This window comes from Vulpes lagopus, chromosome 3, assembly GCF_018345385.1.
Source record: "Vulpes lagopus strain Blue_001 chromosome 3, ASM1834538v1, whole genome shotgun sequence".
NCBI lineage: Eukaryota > Metazoa > Chordata > Mammalia > Carnivora > Canidae > Vulpes > Vulpes lagopus.
In genome coordinates, this window is record NC_054826.1 from 137,316,735 (window position 1) to 137,342,169 (window position 25,435).

At 35.8% G+C, this 25,435-nt stretch overlaps 1 protein-coding gene and 1 pseudogene across 3 annotated transcripts in view; both read left to right on the forward strand.

Annotated features, from left to right (window-relative positions):
- The window catches only part of OLFM3 (olfactomedin 3), a 188,581-nt gene that overhangs the window by 154,293 nt on the left and 8,853 nt on the right, over positions 1–25,435 (forward strand). For all 3 annotated transcript variants that reach the window (XM_041747233.1, XM_041747234.1, XM_041747232.1), the window contains exons 3-4: positions 5,160–5,315; positions 9,917–10,136. In XM_041747233.1, the coding sequence (XP_041603167.1) occupies positions 5,160–5,315; positions 9,917–10,136 (376 nt within the window). The remainder of the gene's footprint in view (positions 1–5,159; positions 5,316–9,916; positions 10,137–25,435) is intronic.
- On the forward strand, positions 24,473–24,908 carry LOC121486374 (annotated as a pseudogene).

Sequence of the window (25,435 nt, forward strand, 5' to 3'; positions counted from 1 at the left end):
TTTTTTTTTTTTAAATCTACCATTCCTTGAAAGGGAAATGTGGGAGAGCAGGGAATGATGAGGAAGGTCATTCCAATTTTTGTCCCCCCTTCTCAAGTAAACTTGTTTTCCCTTCCTGAAAAAGAATACCTCACGCTTCCTGTTCTACTGTTTTATTTATATTACTTTTTACTTTTCCCAATCTTACCTTCTTAAGACTGACTATCATACATCTTAATATCCAGCTGGTCTCTCCTTAAGGAAAAAAGAAAAAAGCAAGAAGTCCTATTCCCATGCCAGAAATTTATCCTCAACTCCCAAGATTACACTAGACTCTTTGAGCTCACACATTTGAATCCCATTAACAATCTTGCAAGGAAGTTAAAATAACAGAATGCAATATGCAAGCTATCTGAACAGATAATGAATAATTTCAAGTATTTATCATCATTCTCTAAGTCATTCCTTTGAACATTAAACTCTTCAGTTTCATTCAATAGCATTTTCTCCATATAATTTACTTAAGCCGGATCCATAACAATCAAACGCAGAATGTCCTTGATTTATTCTTTTTTGCAGATAAAAGTCAGCTCATGAAAGGTTATTTATGTTTAGTTTGAGGAGGAAAAAAAAACAATGAATGGTTCTTTCAATTATTCTCATTCAGAATTTCACTTTGTTGGGCTCTGAATATAGTAGGACAGCTGGGTGGCCAGACTGATGTTGTTGGAATTTTAAATACCTTTAGGGATAATAAGATAGATTAGGTAGTATGTGCTTTTAGGGGACACCATGCTCAACAGTTCACTCTGTGCATATCATTTTCATGATCATTCACACAATGATGGCAGTGAATTGGAACTTTTTACTGAAAATTAAGAGAAGCTAGAAAAATGAAAGCATCAAATTTGTAATACAGATGTGCCTACTTTATGTAATCTCAAGCCAGCAACAATAACTTCCACCGTCATATAATGAAAATAAATTTCCTCTGTGTACATTACTTAGAAGTCTATTGATGTGCTAAGATTTTAAGAAAGTTTTTTTCTTTTTTTTATACAATGATTAGTCCTGTTTTTCCTCCCCCTCTCCTCAGAGATATCATCAATCTATTGGCTCTTTCTTTTAAAGTCTCTTTTTATAAGATCCCATCTTCTCTGCTCCTTCAATATCTGTCTCCCAGACAAGAGCAAATGTCATTTTCATTCAAGTTAATGACTCTAGCTAATGTGCCTCTCAGCTATTAGGAATCATGACATATGAACTGTGGTTTTTCTTGAGTATTGCTTACCAATCTTGATTTTCTTTATTTCTATGGGAAAAAATCCAAATACATGGTTTTAATATTATTTGGTTACTAGGGAAATTAATTACCTTGGTAAAAAGATTTATCTTTTAAATCCAATTTTTCTTTTCTCTTAAATTGTATTTCTCCCTAAATTATAGACTTTCTGCTCCTATATTCTTTCCTGTACAAAAGCATCTTTTTTCTTTATCAATTTCAGTGAGAAACACATTATTAGATATTATAACCTTATTTCTGCTACTGTTTCTCAGGATAGCATTACACATACACACCCCATATAGATTCAGATATTTCTTCGAAAACCAGTCCAAAAAATTCAAATAAAGTGTCAGGAAATAGATAATACCCTCTACAGGTCCAAAGTCAAACATATTCCAGAACTATGATAGAAACCAGGAATTAGTGTAGGATAAATAAGGCAAAAAAACACAATCCAGGGGGTTGGCTGAAAACAATCATTGAAATTTATAGACCATTCCATCTAATATGCAACGTGTTTAATGTATTAAAGAAATTCCAGAAAATCACACCTTTAAAAAAATCATCATATTTAAGTAACAAAAAACTCCACAAAATCTATTAACAAAACCTAGGTGTCTACAAGTTATGTTCATTAAATCTATTACTGGAGAGTATTATATGCCAAGAGAAATAGTAAATTATGTGAACTGTAGGCTGCTTTTTTTCCAAGTGGCCTACCCAATAACTATGAATTAGAGTGAAAATCTAAGTTAATTTGTATTTAAATTCAGAAAGACCTCAGACATTTATTTATGCAAGAACTAAAATAAATAATTTTTTAAATTATCAATGAAGGGAGAGAATAAACTTGCCAGACTATGTAGAGAGGGTCTAAACACAGGGACACATATGGAAAACCTGTAGAATATGAGTGATAAACAGACTAAAAGAGGAACCACAGCAGATGGATCTCCTTCCTACAAGTGTAACTGTCGGAAGCCAGTCTCAGGTATCATCAGGAAACTGGTGCTTAAGAAGTTTCTGTAACAGTGGGGAAACCAAACGTTCCTAGGTATAGCCAGCAGGAAAAGCAAAAGACAGTCCAGAGCCACATCCTTTCTGACTAGACAGCTCCATCTCTATCCATTACCCAAATGTAGCTCTTTTCTACAATATAGATGGTCACAATCAAGTCTTAGCAAAAACTCTCTCTGTGCATTTTCCCACAACACAAATACAGTTGAAAATTAACCTAATAGGGTTAATCAGAGACAAAATAAAAGAGAAGCTATTTTTAACTGTATCCAGAATATCTCATTTGCCTATGTTTTCTAACTGTATGGACTCTGCCTAGGTACATGGAATTCCTAGGAAAATATTGGTCACACCAATGATGGGCATCTTCAAAGACAAATGCCATATTCAAATGTGTACATAGTTTCTTTAATACAAATGGCTTTTCTTTATTCATGCTTACCCATAATAGAGCTGAAAATTATTTTGAGAGCATTAAATTTACCCAAGATGTAGTTACCATCTCCATCTTTCATTGTTGTCTCAGTAATGTTATGCCACACTAAAGATCCAAAAAAAAAAAAAAAAAAAAAATGAAGCTTTCTAAGTAAGAATGATAGTAAATTAAGAAATATTTGGGAGTGATGTAATGCTATAGTGTTACAGTGACAGAAGGAGGAACTTTCCTTAAAATATTAAAATACTAATTACCTATTACTATTATTGGAAGCCTAAGATAATTTTACCCAAGAGATATTCATTGAGCAATTATTCTATGCCTGATTCTGTATATAGTCTTAGAAATAAAATATTTGGATAAGATGCAGCTTCAGATCTCACAGAGCTCACCGAGGGGCAGCCACTTGTATGCTCCTACCCAACACCCTCAATACACAATTAGTTTTAATATAAACTAGACTTTAATATTTCCTGAAAAGATAGCATTCATAAAAGGCAGGCCTATGGATGAAACAGCAGGAAAGGAAAAAAAAAACAGGAAAATATGACCTTCTTTAATAAGTAGAAGTAGGCAAGCAAGGCAGCAGAATGCACTGCCTTTTTGGAAGGTTCCATTTCTGAGGAATGTACCAACAATGGGCTCTTTATAGCTAGCTGGTCCACTGAGCTGTGTGACATACCTAATGACAGAAATTGAATAAATCACTCCTTCCTTATTTGTAACCCCCAATTGTTGCAATGAAGATAACTTTTTTACTTATAAATAAATAATATGTTTATTTAAAAATAAATAGAATAATGCTTAAAATGTATGAAACAAAATAAAATTCACCTGAAATTCCACCATAATGTTTTTTGGTGATTTCATGTATTCATTTCATGGAAATGAAACATATAATTCTATGTAGATTTTTATATATATATATATATATATATATATATATATATATATTCTATTTAGCAGAGATTCCTTTCTATAATATTCATTACTTCTCACCCACATCACCCCCTGTATCAAAAAACTAACAACCGGGATCCCTGGGTGGCGCAGCGGTTTGGCGCCTGTCTTTGGCCCAGGGCGCGATCCTGGAGACCCGGGATCGAATCCCACATCGGGCTCCCGGTGCATGGAGCCTGCTTCTCCCTCTGCCTGTGTCTCTGCCTCTCTCTCTCTCTCTCTCTCTCTCTGTGACTATCATAAATAAAAAAAAAAAAGGAAAGCCTTCCTTCAAAAAAAAAAAAAAAAAACTAACAACCTAATATGTATTCTTCTAATCCTTACATTCCTTTCTCCACCATGATTTTTTCTTCATATGCCCCATTTTTTATGCATATGTGAGAGACAGAGACACACATACGCACATAGCATTTGATTTAGAATAAAAGATCAAATTATATAAAAGCTGTTACATTCACTCTTCTCACTTGCTTTTCTCACGGAAATTCCTCCATGTTGAGCAAAATTTAATAAACACAGGGATCCTAATAAAATGCAGATTCTGACTCAGTAGCTCTGGGCAGGCCCCAAGAATCTGCATTTTAACAGGCTCCTCAGTGATGCCAAACTTGCTCTGTAGACAATAGTTTGAGTACCACGGTACAGAAACCTAGCTTATCCTCTAAAATAGTGTATTGGTACTCCATTCCCCCAATCACTTAATAACTCTCCAACTATTAGACATTTTCACTTTGTTTTTAGGATTTTGCTGCCACAAAAATTAAAGAGTCTTTCTTTCCTCATTTCTAGATTTTTTACAGGTCACCTGTTTCCTACTTCTACATAGCCTGGAGCCCAACGAACCTAAGAAGTACCCTCAGCTTAATCTGTGTTTACTATCTACCTACCAAACACTTGATACAGCTGCCATTTTCTAGGTCTCTTAAACACTACGCTCTTCACGTATGGGGGTGGCCCAGCATTGCCACGATGCATCTTGGTCAATTCAATCTCACCCCTGGGAGAACTTAAGATGTTGAAATAACTGTACTGGAATGATTCCATTCTAATTCTATTGGACATGTCACTACCATCCACAATTGTTAAACATCCCGATCTTGAAGAAATCAGAGTTAGTACTTATAGAAACAACTCATGTTAACAGTTAACAGCTTGGGGCATCATAAGCTTACAAGGCCCTGGGATGAAATTTCTATTTTTAAAATTTACTTTTCTGATTTATTAAATTCTTATTCATATTTATTTATCCCTAATCTTAGAATGACAATTTTATTATTTCCTGCTTAGGTTTAATTTTCCCTTGCTAAATTTTTGGAATATTTATCAGGAAGAATTGTCCTCCTGAAAACGTATTGTGTGGGGATGCAAATATGGATTTGGCACTTCCAGTTCTTTATGTTACTGTCATTTTTGCTACTTCAGTATTGATTGCATATACCTGTAAATAGACAATAATGTAGAGCCAATATTCTTGTTTAACAGGTTCAGAACATGTCCCAGTCTATCGAAGTCTTAAACCTGAGAACTCAGAGAGATTTCCAATATGTTCTAAAAATGGAAACCCAAATGAAAGGGCTGAAGGCCAAGTTTCGGCAGATTGAAGATGATCGGAAGACACTAATGACCAAGCATTTTCAAGTAGGTTTGACTTCTGCAATCTTGTCAATTCAAATCAGACACTGAGTGCAATGGACAGCCAGCATGGCAATCAGCTAGAAATAGCTGTGCATTGGCCCACATGAGCAAGGTTAAAGACTCAACTGGGGATGTCAATCATCTCTCCGCTGGAACTGACCATTAGCTGGTAGGAATGCATGGAAGACTTGCTATAAAAAGAGCCTAATCCTCCTAGAGCTTGGTGGAGTTTCTCGATAGATTTACAGGCAATTCAATATCTAAGACAAGAGGAAATCTCAAGGAAGATTAATAATTAAACTTATCAATGCTTTTTCCTCATGACTTTATGCCCTGCTGATATGAGGAGGCATAGAGAGAATATTTAGTATTAAAAGAGGCAATAATACCATTAATAGTAGCATATAAAAAGAAAAAGAAGGCCATTTCATAACTTGATACAAAGTCTTTTCTCAGGCTTCAAGTCGTTTTTGGCAATTATCCAGAAACACTGAAAATGGAGAAATCGTGCTTTTAAGTATGCTATGTGGACATTTAGCACCTATGTATGACAGTGCCGTATTTTTTAAAATCTATGATAATACCAGTTGAGCCTCTATTAAAAAGAAATAACCTGCCTCCAAAGGGGTAGCACATAGTTTATAAAACACATTGTGGTTTTGTAAACAATAGTTCTTTTCTTCCTCCCTTCCCTAGTGAGATGCACTGCTGATGGTAAGGGAGTGGACCAAAATTTAAGCATCAGAAGTGCTTTTCACACATAATGGTGATGGGCACAGAGCTAGTCAGAGACATGTGACAGGAGGTCCACATAGCACACTTTGACCTGGCAGAGATATTCATGGTTTGTAATTTTCTTCAGTGGTGCTCAGAAGCCTGAGTAGGTACGTATAAGTTTTTACATTGAACCAGTTTTATTTTTGTTTATTTTTAAATATTTTATTTATTTATTCATGAGAGACAGAGAGAGAGAGAGAGAGAGAGGCAGAGACACAGGCAGAGGGAGAAGCAGGCTCCACACAGGGAGCCCGATGCGAGACTCAATCCCAGGACTCCGGGATCATGACCTGAGCCAAAGGCAGGCACCAACCACTGAGCCACCCAGGGATCCCCAGAACCAGTTTTAAATTTAACCAGAGAGGTACAACAGAAGGAAGGGAGGGTAAGAAAGTGGATGGTACTGACAAGAGATGAGGCTCAAGTGATGAATTATGATGTTGAGGTTGAAGAGAAAAGTAAGCAAACCCAGGAGGTTAAGAAATTAGAATAAATTAGAGCAAGGCTTAGAAGATATCTTAAGTGTAAATATTATTGGGAATGAGAGAATGAGTGAAACGGATGAGTAGATAATTTATGGGGGGGGGGGGATGGTAAACAGTGAAAAGTAGAAGGCTGAGGAGGAAATGAGTTAACATTAACCAATACTTATTGAGCATGTACCGTGTGCAAGGCAGTGTTGGCCCACTGCTGGATATATCATGATCTCTCTTCAATGAAAGACAACTAAAACAGGCATAGAAAATTGATGGTAAATAGAAGCAGAAACATTATTTAACAGCACAAAGGAAGAGTAATGTTATTTAGTTTTATTCAGAGAAGATCAGGGCAGGATTTTCAAGATTTGGCAATTTTCCAGAAAGTAGTTTTGGACTAGTCTTCCCAACACACACACACACACAGACACACAGAATCACAGAAGAGTTTCAGAAAACCAGAGGATTCTCAAAGTGTTCAGGGTTAGAGTGTAGGCTGTAGAGGAGTAATGTGAGCCGGATGCTGAGGACATCAACGAAGGAGGAAATGGTAAGCTGGCACTTACAGCACAGGGCCGGGGGCGGGGGGCGGGGGGTGCATGCCCAGAAAGGAAGGACAGAAGGAGAGGTGCTCAGGGTGTCTGGCGCAGAGTGAAAATTACTCAGGCTCAGATGGACAATGCAGAACTCTCTGATGCCAAGGGATAGTTTGAGGGTGCCAAGCCTGGAAGAGCTGGGAAGGCATGATGAAGCCTGTGTATTTGTGGGAACCCTTGGGAGAAGATCAGAAATAAACAGAGAGATAAAAAGCTGAGAGAAACTCAAGGAAACAATTTGCTTTTTCTGTAAGTTTGCTTAGCAGCAACCAGGCTGTGAGTAAGAAAACTTAATTTTCAGGCAGCACCATATGACATAATGACTTTGATTTTACCAGTTTACATAATCCAAGTAGATACTTAAGTTATATGTAAAAATCTAAACAGCAATAATAATTTTCTGAAGAATTACACATATTCAACACACAGTTCTGGCAACTTTAAATATACATTAGCTAATTTAGTCCTCTCAACAATACTATAAAGTAGGCACTATACTTATTTCCATCGTTCAGATAAAGAAACTGATGCAATTTGTTCAGCACTTATACCTAATATGCATCAGGACCACAATATCCAACTCGAGAGGTAAGCCTGCTAATACCAGTTCTACACTGCATCTCCAAATAGATTATAGCTCTCTGAAACGTAAGCATGATAATTACATGCTCAATATGTTTGTTGAATTTATGTATTCACTGAGCCTGAGCACGAGTCAGATTTGGCATGAAGCGCTGAGGTACCATATTTGATGCAAAGAACTGGAACATTCCAAAAGTAAATTTACATCAAAAATACCTTTTAATTGGAAGAAAACCCTACTCTGATACACCATTTTCAACTTATCAAAAATGCTAAGTAAGTTCTGTCTTCTGTACTTTTTAAGATGAAAATATTATTCTAGTTATCAGTACACATATGTGCCATTCTACTTTAACCTTTTAAAAATTTGATGTGTATATTGGTTGAACTTCCCCTTGCTCTCTGACTGATGTCGAGAGTTTCAATATTGATTACCAATAACCAAATTATGAATTTTTGAAGAGATCCAAAAATATAATTACCTTTGTTGCTGTTTTTTTTTTTTTTTTTTAGTTCAGGGGAAAAAAAGTCACCAAAATTGTGACACTGAATTGCTTTCTTTTCAATATTCCCATAGTGTAACATAAAACTCTTCATTGTAACTATTGCTATAATATGCAGCAAATGCTACCGACAGAACTCTTCTTATTAAAATCATAATGAAGCAATTGTGTCTTCCTTTTGGGATGCCACAAGATGTTCAAACTAATAAGTTTGTTTCCAAATGAGCCACCAAAATGGGTAAAGCTATGCAATTTCACCTTTTCACTGTGATATTTATGAATCGTTCTCATTATGAAGACTCTGTCCCCTCCCATGCAACATGGACATATAGACAAAATAAAAAAATTCAGAGCTTACAGAGCAAGTGGAAATTTCCCCACAAGAAACATAAGCCCATATACCAGGGCAGCATTGGGAACTCCTGCTATTTTAATGCATTTATAGTAATAACATCTTCCAAATGTAATTTTAAAATGCAATTTTCAGCTCCTTAAATTAGTTAGTGTACAGCATGGTTTCTGACAGCACCTATGGATTATTCTCAAATGATCATAACAGTGACAGCTCTTTCCACAAATGGGATCATCTGTAAAAAACTCACAACTGACTCACATTCATGAAATATTTTCACTGACCACTACGACCAAAGAGATAAGAGACACTGTGTTGGCAAAATATGCTTCTTGTTCTCCAGATAAAAAACAACTCTGCAGTTTCAAACAAATCGGTACAACTAGTTCTTTTGTTCCATAAACTGTGAGTACCTTGGTCCCTGAAAGAGTTAAAAGAGTTAATTCACTACATGGGTAAGCAACTCTGCCTTACTTAAAGAGCTCTAAATTATCTATGCTAAGGCAAATGGAATCAGAATGTGGGTAATAATTCAAAATGGTAAACAGCAACAGGCATTTCTCTGAGCTTTGAGGAGCTTTGCATGATTTATTATGCTTGCTGAACTTACCTTCCTAATGATGTTGTGTTAAGATGGATGTTAGAAAGAATGAGGAATGCCTGAGCATAATGGAAGGGACAGAGTGGTAGGAAGCCACAGTTGGAACAATTGAAGTGTTACAGAAAATCTGTTCCAGGATTCAAAATTTCTTTTAAGTGTAACCCCATAACATAGATAGTCAGGGGGTAATTAGAGTTAACAGACATGAGATATTTGACCTATTTCTAGTAATTCACAATAAGAAGATGGCTCCTGATGATATTGCCTAAATAATGCATTGTTCACTTTTTAAAATGCTACCAGAAAGTGAAATGATACTTTAACCTTTAATTGCTAGCATAAGAAGTTTTTATAATTACAATAAGGATCAATTGTTTTATTGAAAAGCACCTAATCATAATTTAAAGAGAGGTTCTTATATTGAGATAAATGGATTTACTACTAATGATCATGTAGCCACTTACATTTTCACAAAGTACCTAATTTCAACCAAAAGTCAGTAAGATTTTTGATATACAAGTATTGAATCAATATGTTGTAAACCTGAAACTAATATGTTATATCCTGATTATACATTAATAAAACTTTTCTTTTAATTTTCAGAAAAAAGGAATTTTGAGTCTGTTTTAATAAGCTCCTTTAGGTATCGTATTAAAAGGAACATAGCTGCTTGATCTGTTTAAATGACTTTCAGGAACAATTGGCTGTTTTTCACAGGAGTTGAAAGAGAAGATGGATGAACTCCTGCCCTTGATCCCCGTGCTGGAACAGTACAAAACAGATGCCAAGTTAATCACCCAGTTCAAGGAGGAAATCCGGAATCTGTCTGCCGTCCTCACCGGGATTCAAGAGGAAATTGGTGCCTATGACTATGAGGAACTGCATCAAAGAGTGCTTAGCCTAGAAACCAGACTTCGTGATTGCATGAAAAAGCTGAGTAAGTAGAACAATTTCATTTGTTTAAGTTGTATTTTTAAGTGGTTTCAATGAAAACTGCATTCTTAACATTTTGCAGATAGTCATGAATATCTAATTATAGAGCAACCAATGCCTGCTTTCTAAGTATTCCATAACGCCTTAAGCACACTGTGTAACCAGTGTTATTTGATTAACAGTTGCCTAATTTTCAGAGCATGCTATTATCATTTGATGGCTTGAAATAATACAGACAATTCTACTGGCTACACTAATGGCGGTAAGTTACTACAGACAGATAATATGTAATCGTCAATCATTACTTGTCTAGAAGGGGAAAGGCATTTTTGGTAGTGAAGGAAGTTAGAGGTTGGGGAAAAGGTAGTTACCTTGGGACCAAATATGAAACAGCAGTGATTACATCAAACAGAAACAATTCCTCTCCTATAGAGAATTGCCATCAGCTAGTTGTTCTGATCCACCCAAGAAATAAAAAGGAGGCACCTACTCAAATATATATTTACTACTTTGCTAGGGGTCAAGCATAGGATATGGGATATGGATTCCAGTTCAGGACTCCTGAAATGTGTGGTTCAACCTGGTCTGAGTTTCCGAACTCTTCCACTTCATCCACGAGATAATTATTCCGCTGAAATCATCATGACACTAGTCTGTAATTTCATGCAAAATAAATATGTGGTCATAAATTAAATAAGGGGGTGTTGTAAATCCATTTAGGAACAATATTTTAGTTGCTGACATGAAGTGATATACCAGAGAGGTCAAGTCAATAACCATAGAAAAATATTCCCCCAAGAGAAAGAAACAAATTCCTAGAATAGAAAATAAACTAAAAAGAGAAAAAAAGAATTCAGAAAAGATAATTTCTAGTAAACACAATTTCAGAGGATAAATGTAAACACTTAAATTTGAATGGCTGATGAAAAATTGAAAGACTATTTTACAAATGCAATCCAAATAAAAAAAGAGAATGAATTTACAGAGAGTTGCATGCAGTACAGTTCAAAACAATGTGGGGAATCACCACATCAGAGGGCCTACTGTGGCCAACCCAGGATTTCCAAGAGATTTTGACAAAATTACTTGGAAGGCAATTAACATAAACCCTAAAGCTAAATGCTCATACAGAAATCCTCAGTTCCTTATTCCTCATCCGTCAAGGCCTATACTTTTTCATCTATAACTAGTCTCCTAACAATCACTACTCCAGTAGATTCTGACTCCTCTTCTTGCACTTTTCACTCATTGTCCACATTATTGTCCAAGGGATTTTTTGGAAGCATGAATCTGAAATTAGTTTGCACTGCTGAAAATCTCCTAGGACTCCCTTATATCCTAGGATATAGTCCCCAGCTTATGAGGCCCTCCATAAGTGGCCCTCCCTACTTCTCCCATCTCAGGTCCTGCCACTCCTTCCCTTACATGCTACGTCCCTGTCTTGTGTGCTCTATGCTTTCTTATCACAGGGTAGTGTTGAGATACTTGTCCCTTTTCCTGCAACACTCTTTCCTGTTTATCCTTTCTGTGTCAACACATGTTCACTTGACATGTGAGACAAATCCCCATTCATCTTCAGGTCTGTTTACATGTCATGTCTTGACAAAATCCTTCATTGCTCTCCCTGTATATACTATGTGTCCCTGCTAGGTGCTCCCAAATCCTGATATTTCACCAATGACTGGACTTTTCATGTTTCATTATCATTGCATGTGTAACTGGATAGCTATCTTCTAGATTTTTGTTCCATGAGAACAAGAACAATGTCTATGATATTCCCTTTAAAACTTGTATCCCCCCAATGCCTAGAAAAGTGCCTGACAAAAGAAAGTTAATATTTGCTGAATACATTAATTCTATAATGACTCATATAGTAACAATTTCCAACTTTCAACCAAGTAAATATTAGCTATTTCAAGACATTGAATAAATTGAAGAAAAAAAAAGCTCTCTTCACCACATATTTGAGTCAGGGGGCATAGGACTGACTGAGACTAAGGAAAGAAGGAGTTATTTATCTGATATACCACCTTATACACTGTTTTGTTAATAATTAATGTTATAGGGTTTATTGCTAATAGAAAAAAAGGTAAATATTACTGACATAAGTGAATTCTGTTATATTTTATGTTTAAATCAAGAAATACCTTTAGTTTGATGCGCATATTAATTACATAGCTTGCCAGATGATGTCTCCACCAAACCAGATGAGAAGAACATCTCAGTCCAAGAATTGAGTGCCCTCAATATCTAAGTTCCTTTGGGGGTTGCAAAGAAATATCCAAATGCATTTTTATTATCTCATAAAATATTTGATTACAGATTTTCTGTCAATGACAACACATGGGATTGGTCTGTGTAGGACTTTGACTTACTTTGAAGAGGTCTGTTTGTTACAGATGAATCACTCCAGATTCTGAGAATCGATTCATTTGGTTATTTCTAGCATCTTATGATAAACCCAAGCCATAAGCTTTGTACACCAAGACCAGATATCTGCTAAGTACACACACTCTACTAAAGGAAGGAAAGGCAATAGGATAGTTCTAGCTAGTAAACACTTTGAAACTTAAAGTGTGCCAGTCAGGTTTTTGAGAGATTGGCATGGAAAATTCTTTGAATTTACTTAATTTTAGAAATGAATTTCGCTTCTAACGTATATTCTGAGTTGACTCAGCCAGAAATAATGTTGCAGTTAGGAAATGAAATATACACTCCTGGGCAGCCTAGGTGGCTCAGTGGTTTACCGCCGCTTTCAGCCCAGGGTGTGATCGAGTCCCATGTCGGGCTCCCTGCACGGAACCTGCTTCTCCCTCTGCCTGTCTGTCTATCTCTCTCTCTCTCTCTCTCCCATAAATACATAAATAAAATCTTTAAAAAAAAAAAAAAAAGAAATCTACATTCCTTTCAGGTCTTTCATAATCCCGTGTAGTTTTTTTTCAGTCCACATATAACTCTCCCACACACAGCCTCCTCCAATATTGAAAATGATATTTGGGACAAAGGGGATTAATTTAAGTGGACATAAATTCATCCTATTTCTTCCTACTGAACCATGGATATTTCCATGGTATTCTTAGGCCTTAGGACTGTGATCCACTATATATATATATATATATATATATATATATATATATACACACACACACATATATATATATACATATATATATTTTTTATTTATTTTAACATCAAAGGCTCTTTTTATTAATTTGCCCTCATAGGCAACAAAGTTTGAAATTAAGTACATAAGTACATTAATTAGTTAATATTTATTTTTATTTTAACTAATCAAAAACAAAACCTAGCTACCAATGCAAATATCAAACAGCAATAAAATAGTGTTCAACTTTCTTATTTAATGAGATGGTTGCTATTTGAGTTAATTGATATGACCTTACAAGAAACTGGAAATAATTCTCACACATTATAAACTCTTTTCTAGATTATTAGCAGCTCTGAGGTCCCTATTTACTTAGAAGAGAGGCCAGTGCCACAATGACTCTAACTTATTTATGCTTCTTTTTGTCCCAAGAACTGGGTACTTTTCTCCATCACAACAGATCTACAGAACAAGCAGAACTACTTACTGAGAGTCTCCTAAGCAGAAAGTATATTTATCAACGGAATCACAACCATTAATTACAATGTAAAGAACACGTCCAGGTAGAGACAGACAGACCTAATGACATAAGGTATGAAGTCACATGGTTCCTGAAAAAATAAATAACAGAATCTTCATATTATCCTTTTAAAAATGACTCCAGTTTGAAAAGAAGTATATTTGCCAAGAAAACACAAACACATGATTGAGAGTGGTGCCTTAAGTTAATAGTTTAACACTACTGGGATCCCTGGGTGGCTCAGCGGTTTAGCGCCTGCCTTTGGCCCAGGGCGCGATCCTGGAGTCCCGGGATCGAGTCCCATATGGAGCTCCCGGTTCATGGAGCCTGCCTCTCCCTCCTCCTGTGTCTCTGCCTCTCTCTCTCTCTCTCTCTCTGTCTATCATAAATAAATAAATCTTTAAAAAAATAGTTTAACACTACTTAGTACTTATACTTCCTGGGACTTTCAATAAAAATTATATGAAATTATCTCTGGGAACCCTTTTAACTTTATGCCTACTATTAACTGGTAAGTAAATGCCCAATTATCAAAATATCAGAACACATGGACTCAGAAAACAGATGTTAATCAACAGGAGAACCATTAATTGGACATGAAGAGAAAAAAAAATCTGGGGTTCAGTGTTCTAAAAGCATCTAAAATCCAGTTGCTCTGCTGTTTGGATCTATAGTGGAACATTGGATAAACATGGTATCCTCAATATAGTAACAGGAACAAGAAGGCTCATCCATCAGTGGCATCCTTGCTCTCAACACACAAAACCAATTAGCAGAGGGCAGAAATGGATTGGGGCAAGAGAATAAAATTGTAACAATGATGAATGCATCTCCACTCACCTTTTCAGTGAATTTGCTTTTAGGGAAAATGTCACACTATATATCACATAAATTTTAAGATACTAAAAAACAAACTAGGCCCATTGCCTGCAAGGTCTAAGTTACTCCCAAACAGTGAATAAGGCAGTTAAGGAAATCACAGGCCATTAACAGCACTAGAGCACAACTTCACTTATTTCTACTAGAGAATTAAAGTTTTAGAGAAAATAGAAATTAGGGGGAAAGAAAAAAAAAAAGCTTCCATAGTAATGCACCCTAGTGGCCTGAATGAGACACAGTAATGCTCTTTCCTAACTGCTTAATTTTCTCCTATGAGAGACAGAATAAAGCCCCATGTGCTTAATTAAATACCCAGTTCCCAGACACGCAAAATATAATTATATGCATGTAAGAATTTGATGAAAAAAGCACGGTTAAAGATCTCACACACATACCCTGAGAACATCAATGGATGTTTAATGTGCGTTATAATCAGGCTTTTTAGTCCTCTGCTCCCCACTCCCTCAAGTTCGTTCTATTTTAGGGCAATGGTGTGGTGCCATCTAGTGAAGCACAGGGCACATCTTTCTACTAAGAGTTTTGAGGCTTCATGTTCAATAGAAGTAGCAGTAGCACTCAAAACCTTAAGTCACAATTATGAAATTTGGGTTACTGTCTTTACCGTGTTTATACCAAATTAGATTTTTAAGGGAAATTGTCTATGTGGTAATAGTGTGGTAATAGTCTTATTTGTTCATTCACTAAATATTTATTGACTCTCGAATATGTGCTGGCACTCCAGTGGGTAGTTGGTGATACAAAGATGAGTAGCACACTGTCTCCCTCTACTGTTATGAAGTCTGCATTCTAGTGGAGACAATGAGCACAAAAGAAGGTAACTACAGCCTACTGCTTGGCAAGCACTATGCCAGCTGTTTTACGTGGGTTAGTTCTAACCACTGCAAGAACTTAGGCAATATCATTGGCAATTTATGCTCAGAAAGTTTAAATTATTTACCAAAGGTACGTGTTGGAGCAACATTTTTTAAACTCAACTTCCTTCTGAATTTAAAGGCAGATTTCTTCCCTGGATTTCTTTTTCTTAGTGTAGAAAGAAAGGAGCTAGAGAGTCATTTTCATCCTTTCCTAAAACTCATGCACATGCACTCACGTCATTCCTCTCTCCAGTCAATCTCTTAAAGCACCTCATTCCTGCTTCCTCACTTCCATCACCCTAACCCAGACCATCATTCATCACCTCTCATTTGGGAAACTGCAATGGCCTCCTACCCACTCCTCTTTACCCAAAGTCATTGCCTCTCCACCATTTGGGGTGTTTAGAGTAATCATTACCAAATGCAAATTAATCATACTACACCTATGTTTAAATGAGTTTCTTTTAAAATTAAATCAAAATAGCTTTTCATGGTCCATCTTGATGACATGGACTCTGCCTAATTCTCCAGCCCTTGTCTCATAAGTTCTCATCATGTACTCCCTCTAAGCTTTAGCCATTCTAATCATTCAGTTCCTCAGTCATGCATGTTTTCTTGCCTGGATATTGACCTTCCACCCTGTCATGGACACTCTTCCATCTCACCTATCCAAATTCTAATGATTTTGCATTTTACATACCAGACACCAACTTTCCTATGAGGCCTTCTCTGATTGCTCCTTTATGTGGTTGGACTCCCCTGGCACAGTCTCTAAGAGTTCCCCATCCCACCCCCCATGACATATTTTTCAGAAATTTCTGTTCTGGAAATTTTCCTTCCAAAAAAATGTGCTTTCTTAAAATTTTTGTAATCTCTACTCCCTTAAAGAAAAGTCCCTCCTCTGAGAAGTCAGGGGTCATCTATGTCCTATTTCAGTTGAATTCTTGTAGACTATCATAAAACACCTGAAACATAGTGGTAAAAATTAGTGTCTACCGAGGATTTGAGAGCAAATATTTTTTTTTAAGATTTATTTATTGGAGAGAGAGAAAAGGAAGGAGTGGAGGGAGTGGGAGAGAGAGAGTCTTAAGCAGATTCTGCACTGAGCACAGAACCTGACACAGGGCTGGATCTCATAACCCTGAGATCATGACCTGAGCCAAAACCAAGAGTCAGTTGCTTAATTGTGCCACCCAGGGGCCCTGAGAGCAAATATTTTTAAAACAAAAATCTTTATGTTGCATTCAAGAAATAAATCAGTGTATGTCAAATATAAAACATCTGGATCTTTTATAAAACACACAAATCTTTAAGGAAAAAAGATAACAAAAGCACAGCCTTCATTAACCTTTTTTCTGTTGCCATCTGTTCTTGTTTCAATGGTAATGCAACATTACATTACAAAACATAAGATATTTGGTTCTACCGAGCACCTAAAGCATGACACTGAAAATCTCAGTGAAAGCAGGAATTAAGAGAAAAGTTAAACTGTGTGCCTGGAGTGGATTGGAGTGAAGATTTAACTTGGAAATTTAATAGGAGAAATTTACAAGAATAACCCCACGAATTAAATTGAGAAGATCTTCAAATGAGTCATTTAGTAAGGACAATCCTACTCTCCCTAAAATTCTAGACTGTGATATAGAATGCAGCTGCTCAGTATCCAAGCACTTGGTGATGATGACTCATTCTCCCAGAATCCTGGAACCCTCATTATTTTTCCACATTTTGGGGTAATTAGCATACTTTACCATAAATTGATTTATTATTTATCTTTCTTTTTATGTCCTACATTTTCCTAGATTACAACTAAATAACAAGACTTTTAAGGATATAAAAATTGTGCTTTTAGAAGAAAGCATGAATTGTCAAATTATTTGGGATTTTATCATACAATTCTGCTCCACTTAATTTGTATGTTAAATAGGCTTCCCCTTAAACATATGTTCAAAATAGAAGCTCTATCTCAGAAAAAAATGAGATAATTTTTAAAATAATTTCATAAATCAAATCAAGAGAAATAAAATGCTCACTTTCCTCAACTGCCTATTCACTGTACTTTTGAATATACAGAACCATGCACATGCAATATATAATAAAATGCTAATTATAATAGCTTAATAAATTTAGAATTCTTAATTTTATAAAAATACAGATATTAAAAACATATTATTCTTGACCTTATTTACCAGACACCCATCGAGAAAACTCATTCTAGTGCCCCCAATAATACATCAATTATGTCCATCATTATCCCCACCTTTCTATCAGTAGTATAAGTGGTAAGATTAAATATACAAATAAAATCTTAAGTAATATGCATAGATTTTACTATATTTTACTAGAATTCACTGTGTATGGTAGACATAAACTTATTTTCAGTAGCTTTAATAGACGTAAAAGATCAAATCATATCTACTTGCTACATGAGTTCTCCAATGGCCTTAAGTAAAAAGAAACAACATTCTGTCATAAACGGATTCACTACTCCATTTAATTTACTTATATGGGCATGGCCTTAGGATTTAAATCCAGAAGCTGTTAGTCCAGGATATTACAAGATACAATTATATATTGAAGAAATAAACAAAAGACAGATGGTTTTTATGCTTCATTGATCCAAACACAGATCCACTGAATCCCAAATGATATATTTTCCTGAGCTACTGATTGATAAATATGGATTGCAACTGGTCGTAAAGAGTTTAATGTCTAAAAGTCATTAGAAAATAAAACGGTCACTTTCATAAACTATCTGTTCAGTATATTTTCTGAATATATACAACCGTATATATGTAATATATTATAAAATGCTAATATTTTCATGTGCCTCTCTGTAGACAGAGGAGCATAGCAGGAGAAAATCAATGAAGCAAGACTCTTAACTTCCTTCTTTGCCATCCACTTTTGCAAGAACATTTGTCTTCCAGGCATTTGAGGAAATTATCCTTTCTGTCTGGTTTTGTCCTCATAGAAAGTGAGAGTGAAGTAAGAAAGATAATGATTTATTTGAACAAAAACTAGTTTTCAGGAGCCAAGAAATAGAAATGACTTCTATTGTTTATTTTATTTTACTTTATTTTTACAATTTCTCCACTCCATCAGAATCTGAAAATACCTGTGTTTACTTGACATTACGGTCCATAAAATTATAACTAAAAAAGCATCCAGCTGTTTGTAAATTCCTGCACCTTTAATTTTACCAATTTCATTATCAAGATGAATTTTAGCTTGGAATCAAATAACTATTTGGAAGATAAACTTCAGCTGCAAAGAAATCAACATTGAGAGTCCTGTTTTTTGGCTTCCCAAGAGTGAGAGTAGATGATAATGATGGTGACCATGATCACCCTGATGATGTGTATGTATTTTACAACAACCCACAAATACCACCTTCTTCCCAGCAACATATAAAAGTTTGTTGATCCTCTATCCACTCAGTGTTTCCTTAGTCAGAATAAGGAAATAGCAAGCTTCAGAATTTTCATTTGAGAGGAGGAAACTCCATCCCAGAGACAAAGTGCATTATTCAATTTTAATGCTACAGCTTAGATTGGAAACCGGATCTCTTAACACTCACTTCAGCATTCTAACCTGGATGGAATATACTACAAAAACATTTCCATGGAAAATTTCTGGGAATTTGTAGAAGTCAAAAACAAAGATACTTCTCCCATCCCCCCCCAAAAAAGTATAAAAAAGATAGAGGCATGGTTATCATGGTTCCTAAATAGATTATACTACCATCTACTCATGGTGTTCATTTATTTAATAATTCTCTTTTCTATCTCCCCTCTCTAATAGATTATTCGCAGAGGCAAACAAACTTTTCTTAAACAATAACATCAGCACAATAATAAAATGTTCCCATAATCCTTTATTTCTCTACCCTCCTCTTTCCGCTTTTTCTCCTTTGAAAGAATCTTCTATAGCTGCTGCTTTAATTTACAGTCTTCAAAACCAACTGTGATCCAGTTTCTGTTCTTAACATACCATCTCCATTTGATTCTTGTGGTCACCAGTGGCTCCTTGCTGCTAACTTCCATGATCACTTCTGTGAGGTTATTAGATATCTCAGTGGTATTCCCCACAAGTCAGTACTTCATCCTTTCTAAAACACTGTTTTTTTTTTTTTCTTAACACTACACTATTTTTAGGTCCCATTTGTAGCTTCTTTTGGGCTCTTTTGCTGGGTCACAATGCCCCAGAGCTCTGTTCTAAATGCTTTTCTTTTTTCTGTACATGTCCTTCCTCTAAGGCAATATTTAGCCTCTGGCTTTCACCAGACTGTTAAAGCTGTATCTCAAAAGGGTGTCTATGCTCCCTAGATTTTTTAACTATCCTCTTTACACCTCCACTGGCATGCATACCAGTCATGAACAACTTAAAATAATCTCTACTGAATTCTTGATCTTTTCTCCCATACTCATCCCTTCTTCAGTTACTTCCTGTGAGTAAATGGCAACTACAGTCTTCCCAGCTAGGACAAGCCAAAATTGGGATGTTATCTTGGACTATCTTTTAATTTAAGGTTTTCTTCAATTCCTCTTTTTACTTTCCATTATAACATCTATTCTGAAGCCAGTCCCATCAACTGTATCCCAAGATTGTGACCCAAACCATCTATTATTCTCCATCTCCATCACCACTTCCATCATCTCACCTGGCCCAAGATAATCTTTTAACTGGCCTCTCTGTCTATACAATATTCCCTCTGTAATTCCTTTCCATATGCCACCTAGAGTCATATTTTTAGAAGCTGGCTCATAATCTGCCACTATCCCATCTTCTTAAAATTCCCCGATAGTTTTATATCATACCTGGAATAAAATCCAAAAACTCTGATTTTACATAGCTTCAGTTTTGGACCACTTAGCTAACCTCATCTCCTTTTCCAAGTGTGCTCTGGACATACTAGCCTTTTTTTGTTGTTGTTAATTTCTGTATCTTTTAACTCATCAAGCATATCCAGATATAGGGCCATAGTGAGGACAACAAGAATAGCTAATATTTATTAAGTTATATAATTTTTTTAATCTTCCCCAAAACCCTGTGAAATAGATATCATTACTGTTGATATCCAGGAGACACTTGGAGGTTAAAAACTGTTCAAGATCCCCAGAGAGTAAGTGATAGAATCAGGATACAAATCCAGACAGTCAGATGCCTTAACTCCTACTCCCCAGCTTTAATACTGCCCTCTCTTAGCTGATCCACTGCCTCAGTATCCTTCCCTTCGACTTATGGTTCCATGGCTGACTTCTTTTTTTTTCTTTTCTGTTTTTAAAATTTTATTTAAACTCAGTTTGCCAACGTATGGTATAACACCCAGCGCTCATCACATCATGTGTCCCCATTAACATCTGTCACCCAGTCACCCCATTCCCCCACCCATCTCCCCTTCTACAACCCTTTGTTTGTTTCCCAGGGTTAGCAGTTTTTCATGGTTTGTCTCCCTCTCTAATTTTTCCCACTCAGTTTCCCTCTTTTCCCTTATAGTCCCTTTCACTATTTCTTATATTCTACATGTGCGTGAAACCACATGATTGTCTTTCTCCGATTGACTTATTGCAATTAGCTTAATATTAGCTTAATACCTTCCGGTTCCATACACATTAATGTAAATGGTAGGTATTCATCCTTTCTGATGGCTGAGTAATATTCCATTGTGTACATAGACCACATTATCCTTATCCTTTCATCTGTCGAAAGACATCGTGGCTTCTTCCACAGTTTGGCTACTGTAGACATTGCTGCTATAAACATTGGGGTGCAGGTGTCCCGGTGTTTCACTGCATCTGTATCTTTGGGGTAAATACTCAGTAGTGCAATTGCTGGGTCATAGGGTAGCTCTATTTTTAACTTCTTGAGGAACCTACACACAGTTTTCCAGAGTAGCTGTATCAGATCACATTCCCACCAACAGTGCAAGAGGGTTCCCCTTTCTCCACATCCTCTCCAACATTTGTTTTATCCTGTCTTGTTAATTTTAGCCATTCTCACTGGTGTGAGGTGGTATCTCATTGTGGTTATGATTTGTATTTCCCTGATGGCAAGTGAGATGAAACATTTCTTCATATGCTTGTTGGCCATGTGTAGGTCTTCTTTGGAGAATGTCTGTTCATAACTTCTGCCCATTTCTTGACTGGATTGTTTGTTTTTTGAGTGTTGAGTTTGATAAGTTTTTTTTTATATATCTTGGATACCAGCCGTTTATCTGATATATCACTTGCAAATATCTTCGCCCATTCTATAGTTTCCTTTTAGTTTTGTTGACTGTTTCCTTTACTTTGCAGAAGCTTCTTATCTTGATGAAGCTATGGCTGACTTCTTGTCAATTAGATCTCAGATTAGATATCACCCTTTCTGAAAGGCCCTCCCTACTCACCCAATCTAAAGCAGCAACCCCCCTGTCACTATCTAATTATTCTACTTAAATATTTGCATTAAAATTTTCCTGATATATTTCCTTTTTGCTTACTTGTTTTAGCCCCTTTTTCTTCAAAATGGAAGCTTTCTTCAAAATGAAACCAGAAAAAATATGTCATGTTTTGGCTTACCATTGCAGTTCTAGTACATGGAACAGTGCTTGATGCTCATTAAATCTTAGCTTGATGAATTAATGAGTAATAAAATGAATAAGTGAGTAAATTAATAAATGACTCATTTAAGATATTATTTTTAAATTGTTGATGCTTTGAGCCATTATAATTTTTCACTTCAAGTGTGCTTTGTAGATTAATGCTATAAATTTTAGTTTACTCAGAATGTCACTGTGGGGTGGAAAGTTATGGTGGATCAAAGTCAAATGCCAGGAAGACAAAGGCTGGCATTGCATACTGTGAGTCACTGAGCAGATGGGCGATAGCTAATGGGTGACACATGGAGGATATTGATGGAGAGAGGAATCATATAGAAGAATCAAAGAATGCAAAACACAAAGTTCATAAATGTTCACAGGAATCTCTCTGGCCAGAGACTACATATAAAATATCTTTATTTGGAACCAGGGCTCACATAGTTTCATATTTATCCTTTTTTTTTTTTTAAGTGACCAAGTGCAAGTGGCGTGGGGCAAGAGGCACAGAGTAAGAGAGTATCTCAAGCAGGCTCCATGCTCAGTGCAGAACCTGACACAGGGCTCAATCTCACAACCTTGAAATCATGACCTGAGCCTAAGGCAAGGGTCTGACACTCAACTGACTGCACCACCCAGGTGCCCCTACATGTATATTTTTAAAATGGTCTACATCTAACATAAAAACCCATTACACACACACAGAATCACTGAAATCTCACAAAGTTTGCAAAATTATATTGATTTACTATATTATGGAAATAAGTTTTCTTCACACAGTCAGGACAACTACCATTAAAACGTATATGCAAGACCAAATCAGTGGGACCTAATAAGAAATACAATTGCTAAATATGTCCTTTCTTGACCCTCACATTAATTTTTTTCAGATTTTATTTATTTGAGAGAGAACTGGGGCAGGGGACAGGGAAGGAGGGCAGAAAGAGAGAAGCAGATTCCCTGCTGAGCAGGAAGCCCAAAGCAGGGCTTGATCCCAGGACCCTGGATCATTACCTGAGCTGAAGGCAGACACTTAGCTGACTGAGCCAACCAGGCACCCCCTCATGTTCATTTTTTTCTAGAAAATTAAACATGGGAAACTACTTGAACTTGCTGGTTTCTGTGTTTGACAATTTATGTTTTGTAGAACAGTAAAGGTAAAAGTGGTTTAAAATTAGATAAATTTCAAGTTATCTAAGTAAGCTTAGTGGAAGACTTTCTGTAATTATTTAATATCAAGAGATATTCAGTGGTCTCAATGCTACATTCTTTTTCTCTCAATATAGTCTTAGTCTGAAATCACTTCTTCATTTAACTTTCCTTGTCAGATGATTCAAAAAACAAAAAGAAGAATAAAAGAAGAAACGGAAAGGATAGGCAATAGTATTTTGAGGAGCTACAACACATGGACCTATTTTGTCTTCCTCTTATATTCCCAGCACCTAGCACAGTATTGGCACATAAGTTCTCAGTAAATGGTTGTTAAATGAATAAATTAATTATTTTATACTTAAATATTAAGAATTGATTTTATCCTCTAATGTATTTCAGAAAAAAACATCCATTGTTATAAGAAGACAGCAAAGTCATTTTTAGTTTAGGTGTCAGAAGCTTTTAAGTCCTGGTGTAAATTCTGTCTTAATTCCTGGCCTAAGTGATCTAAGCTCAGCAGTATCCCTTTGCCATATGGATACAATGCTGGGTTATATCCAAACATCACAGAAGCCAAGACACCTCAAGCCACTGATGTGCTGTCAGTTTTGGGAAATGATTATATGAGGTTCATGGCACAATTCCTAATTCCAAATATAGTTCTTGTACAGGTTTTAACTAATCCATCTCAATTCATATTAAAGTTATGTTACATAGACTGAGTTCAGACACTCATTCACACCCATAAAAGGAATCAACACATGAAATATGCATACATCTGAAGCAAATATGGACTTTGTATCTTCTTGCTTTATCTAAACTGTGCTTCTGCCTTGAGGCAATAGAGACTACCTATATTAGAGGAGCTAACCTTGCCAATAAAGAAGGTTAAAAATCTCATTTTGAGTTTTAGTTGTATGTATGGTCTGGCTAAGTGTTGAGTCAAACTTCATAACTACAAAATCTCCATTCACTTTCAGTATCAAAACAATTGAGGTCACTATAATTTCTTCCTGTGTTTCCAATTGGCCATTTCCTCTGGATATAAAGTGTTATAGAAATGAACATCCCATTATGTTTATATTTCATATTGAGACATTATATTGATCTATATCCAGAACTAGTTTTAACAAACTTCTGAGATTCCAGATATCTTTTTTTCAAAAGTGCATTCATCTTTAGAAGATATTTCCACTCTTTTCTTTTGTGGCCATCACTGAAATGGATGGTCAAAATGAAATTCAGTCCCTGTGTGACTTCTGACTTCTGACTAGAGCAAGAAATGTAAAAGGCATTTCCATACACCTTCTCACATCCACAGGAAGAGTATCTGTTCCTCTCTTTGCAAATGCTCAGACAGAAATACAATGTTGAATGCATGCCCATTCAAAAAAGATGATAAAGTGTAGGCTGGGCAAGGACACTACAAAGATCAGCAAATTTGCAAAATAGTCTAGGTTTACAGGACAAAATGTGACATCTACACTGAATGAGTACAGTGGGAGGAGGCAAATGGCACAACTATTTGTGTGGGGATTCACCCTAGCAACTCGGTTACCAGTAAACTAAAACTGGATAAAGACCAAAACAGGATCCTTGAGCATAAAGCCAAGGTAAGAAAGAAAAAGGGTAAATATAAGGAAGAAACAATTAAGAAGATGCAGGAATGAAGTAATCTTATATACGACTTTTAATAAAAACTGCTAAAAAAATAAAAACAAAGTATTTTTCAAGAAATTTTAGACTGATTTTTCCTTCTCTACAAAGTGGGTCACATTTTTCCTAGGTCGTAGTCACTATTTTGAAATAAAATACTTAGCATTTCTACTTGAATCACATGCATAATATCTTTTAATACAGCTCCTACACATGTACTAATAAATGTAATCACCTATTAACTTTTCTTAACATCTCTATAAAATAACTGATAAATGTAATTCATAGTATGGATTCTAATTTTTTTTTAAGTGAAATAATTAAAGGGAAAGAGAGAGAAAAAAATAAATAAATAAAGGGAAAGAGACTGCCATGTCAACTATAGACAGAGATGGAAGTTTAAGGAACACAATTTCAATCTAGTCCTTACAGGACTGAAGCCAAATTAATATTCAGAATACTCACAGCTTTTATTTCTGGAGACTATTTCTATATTCAATTTCCACCTACTTCCTAGACCTGCAAGGAAGCATGGCATTTA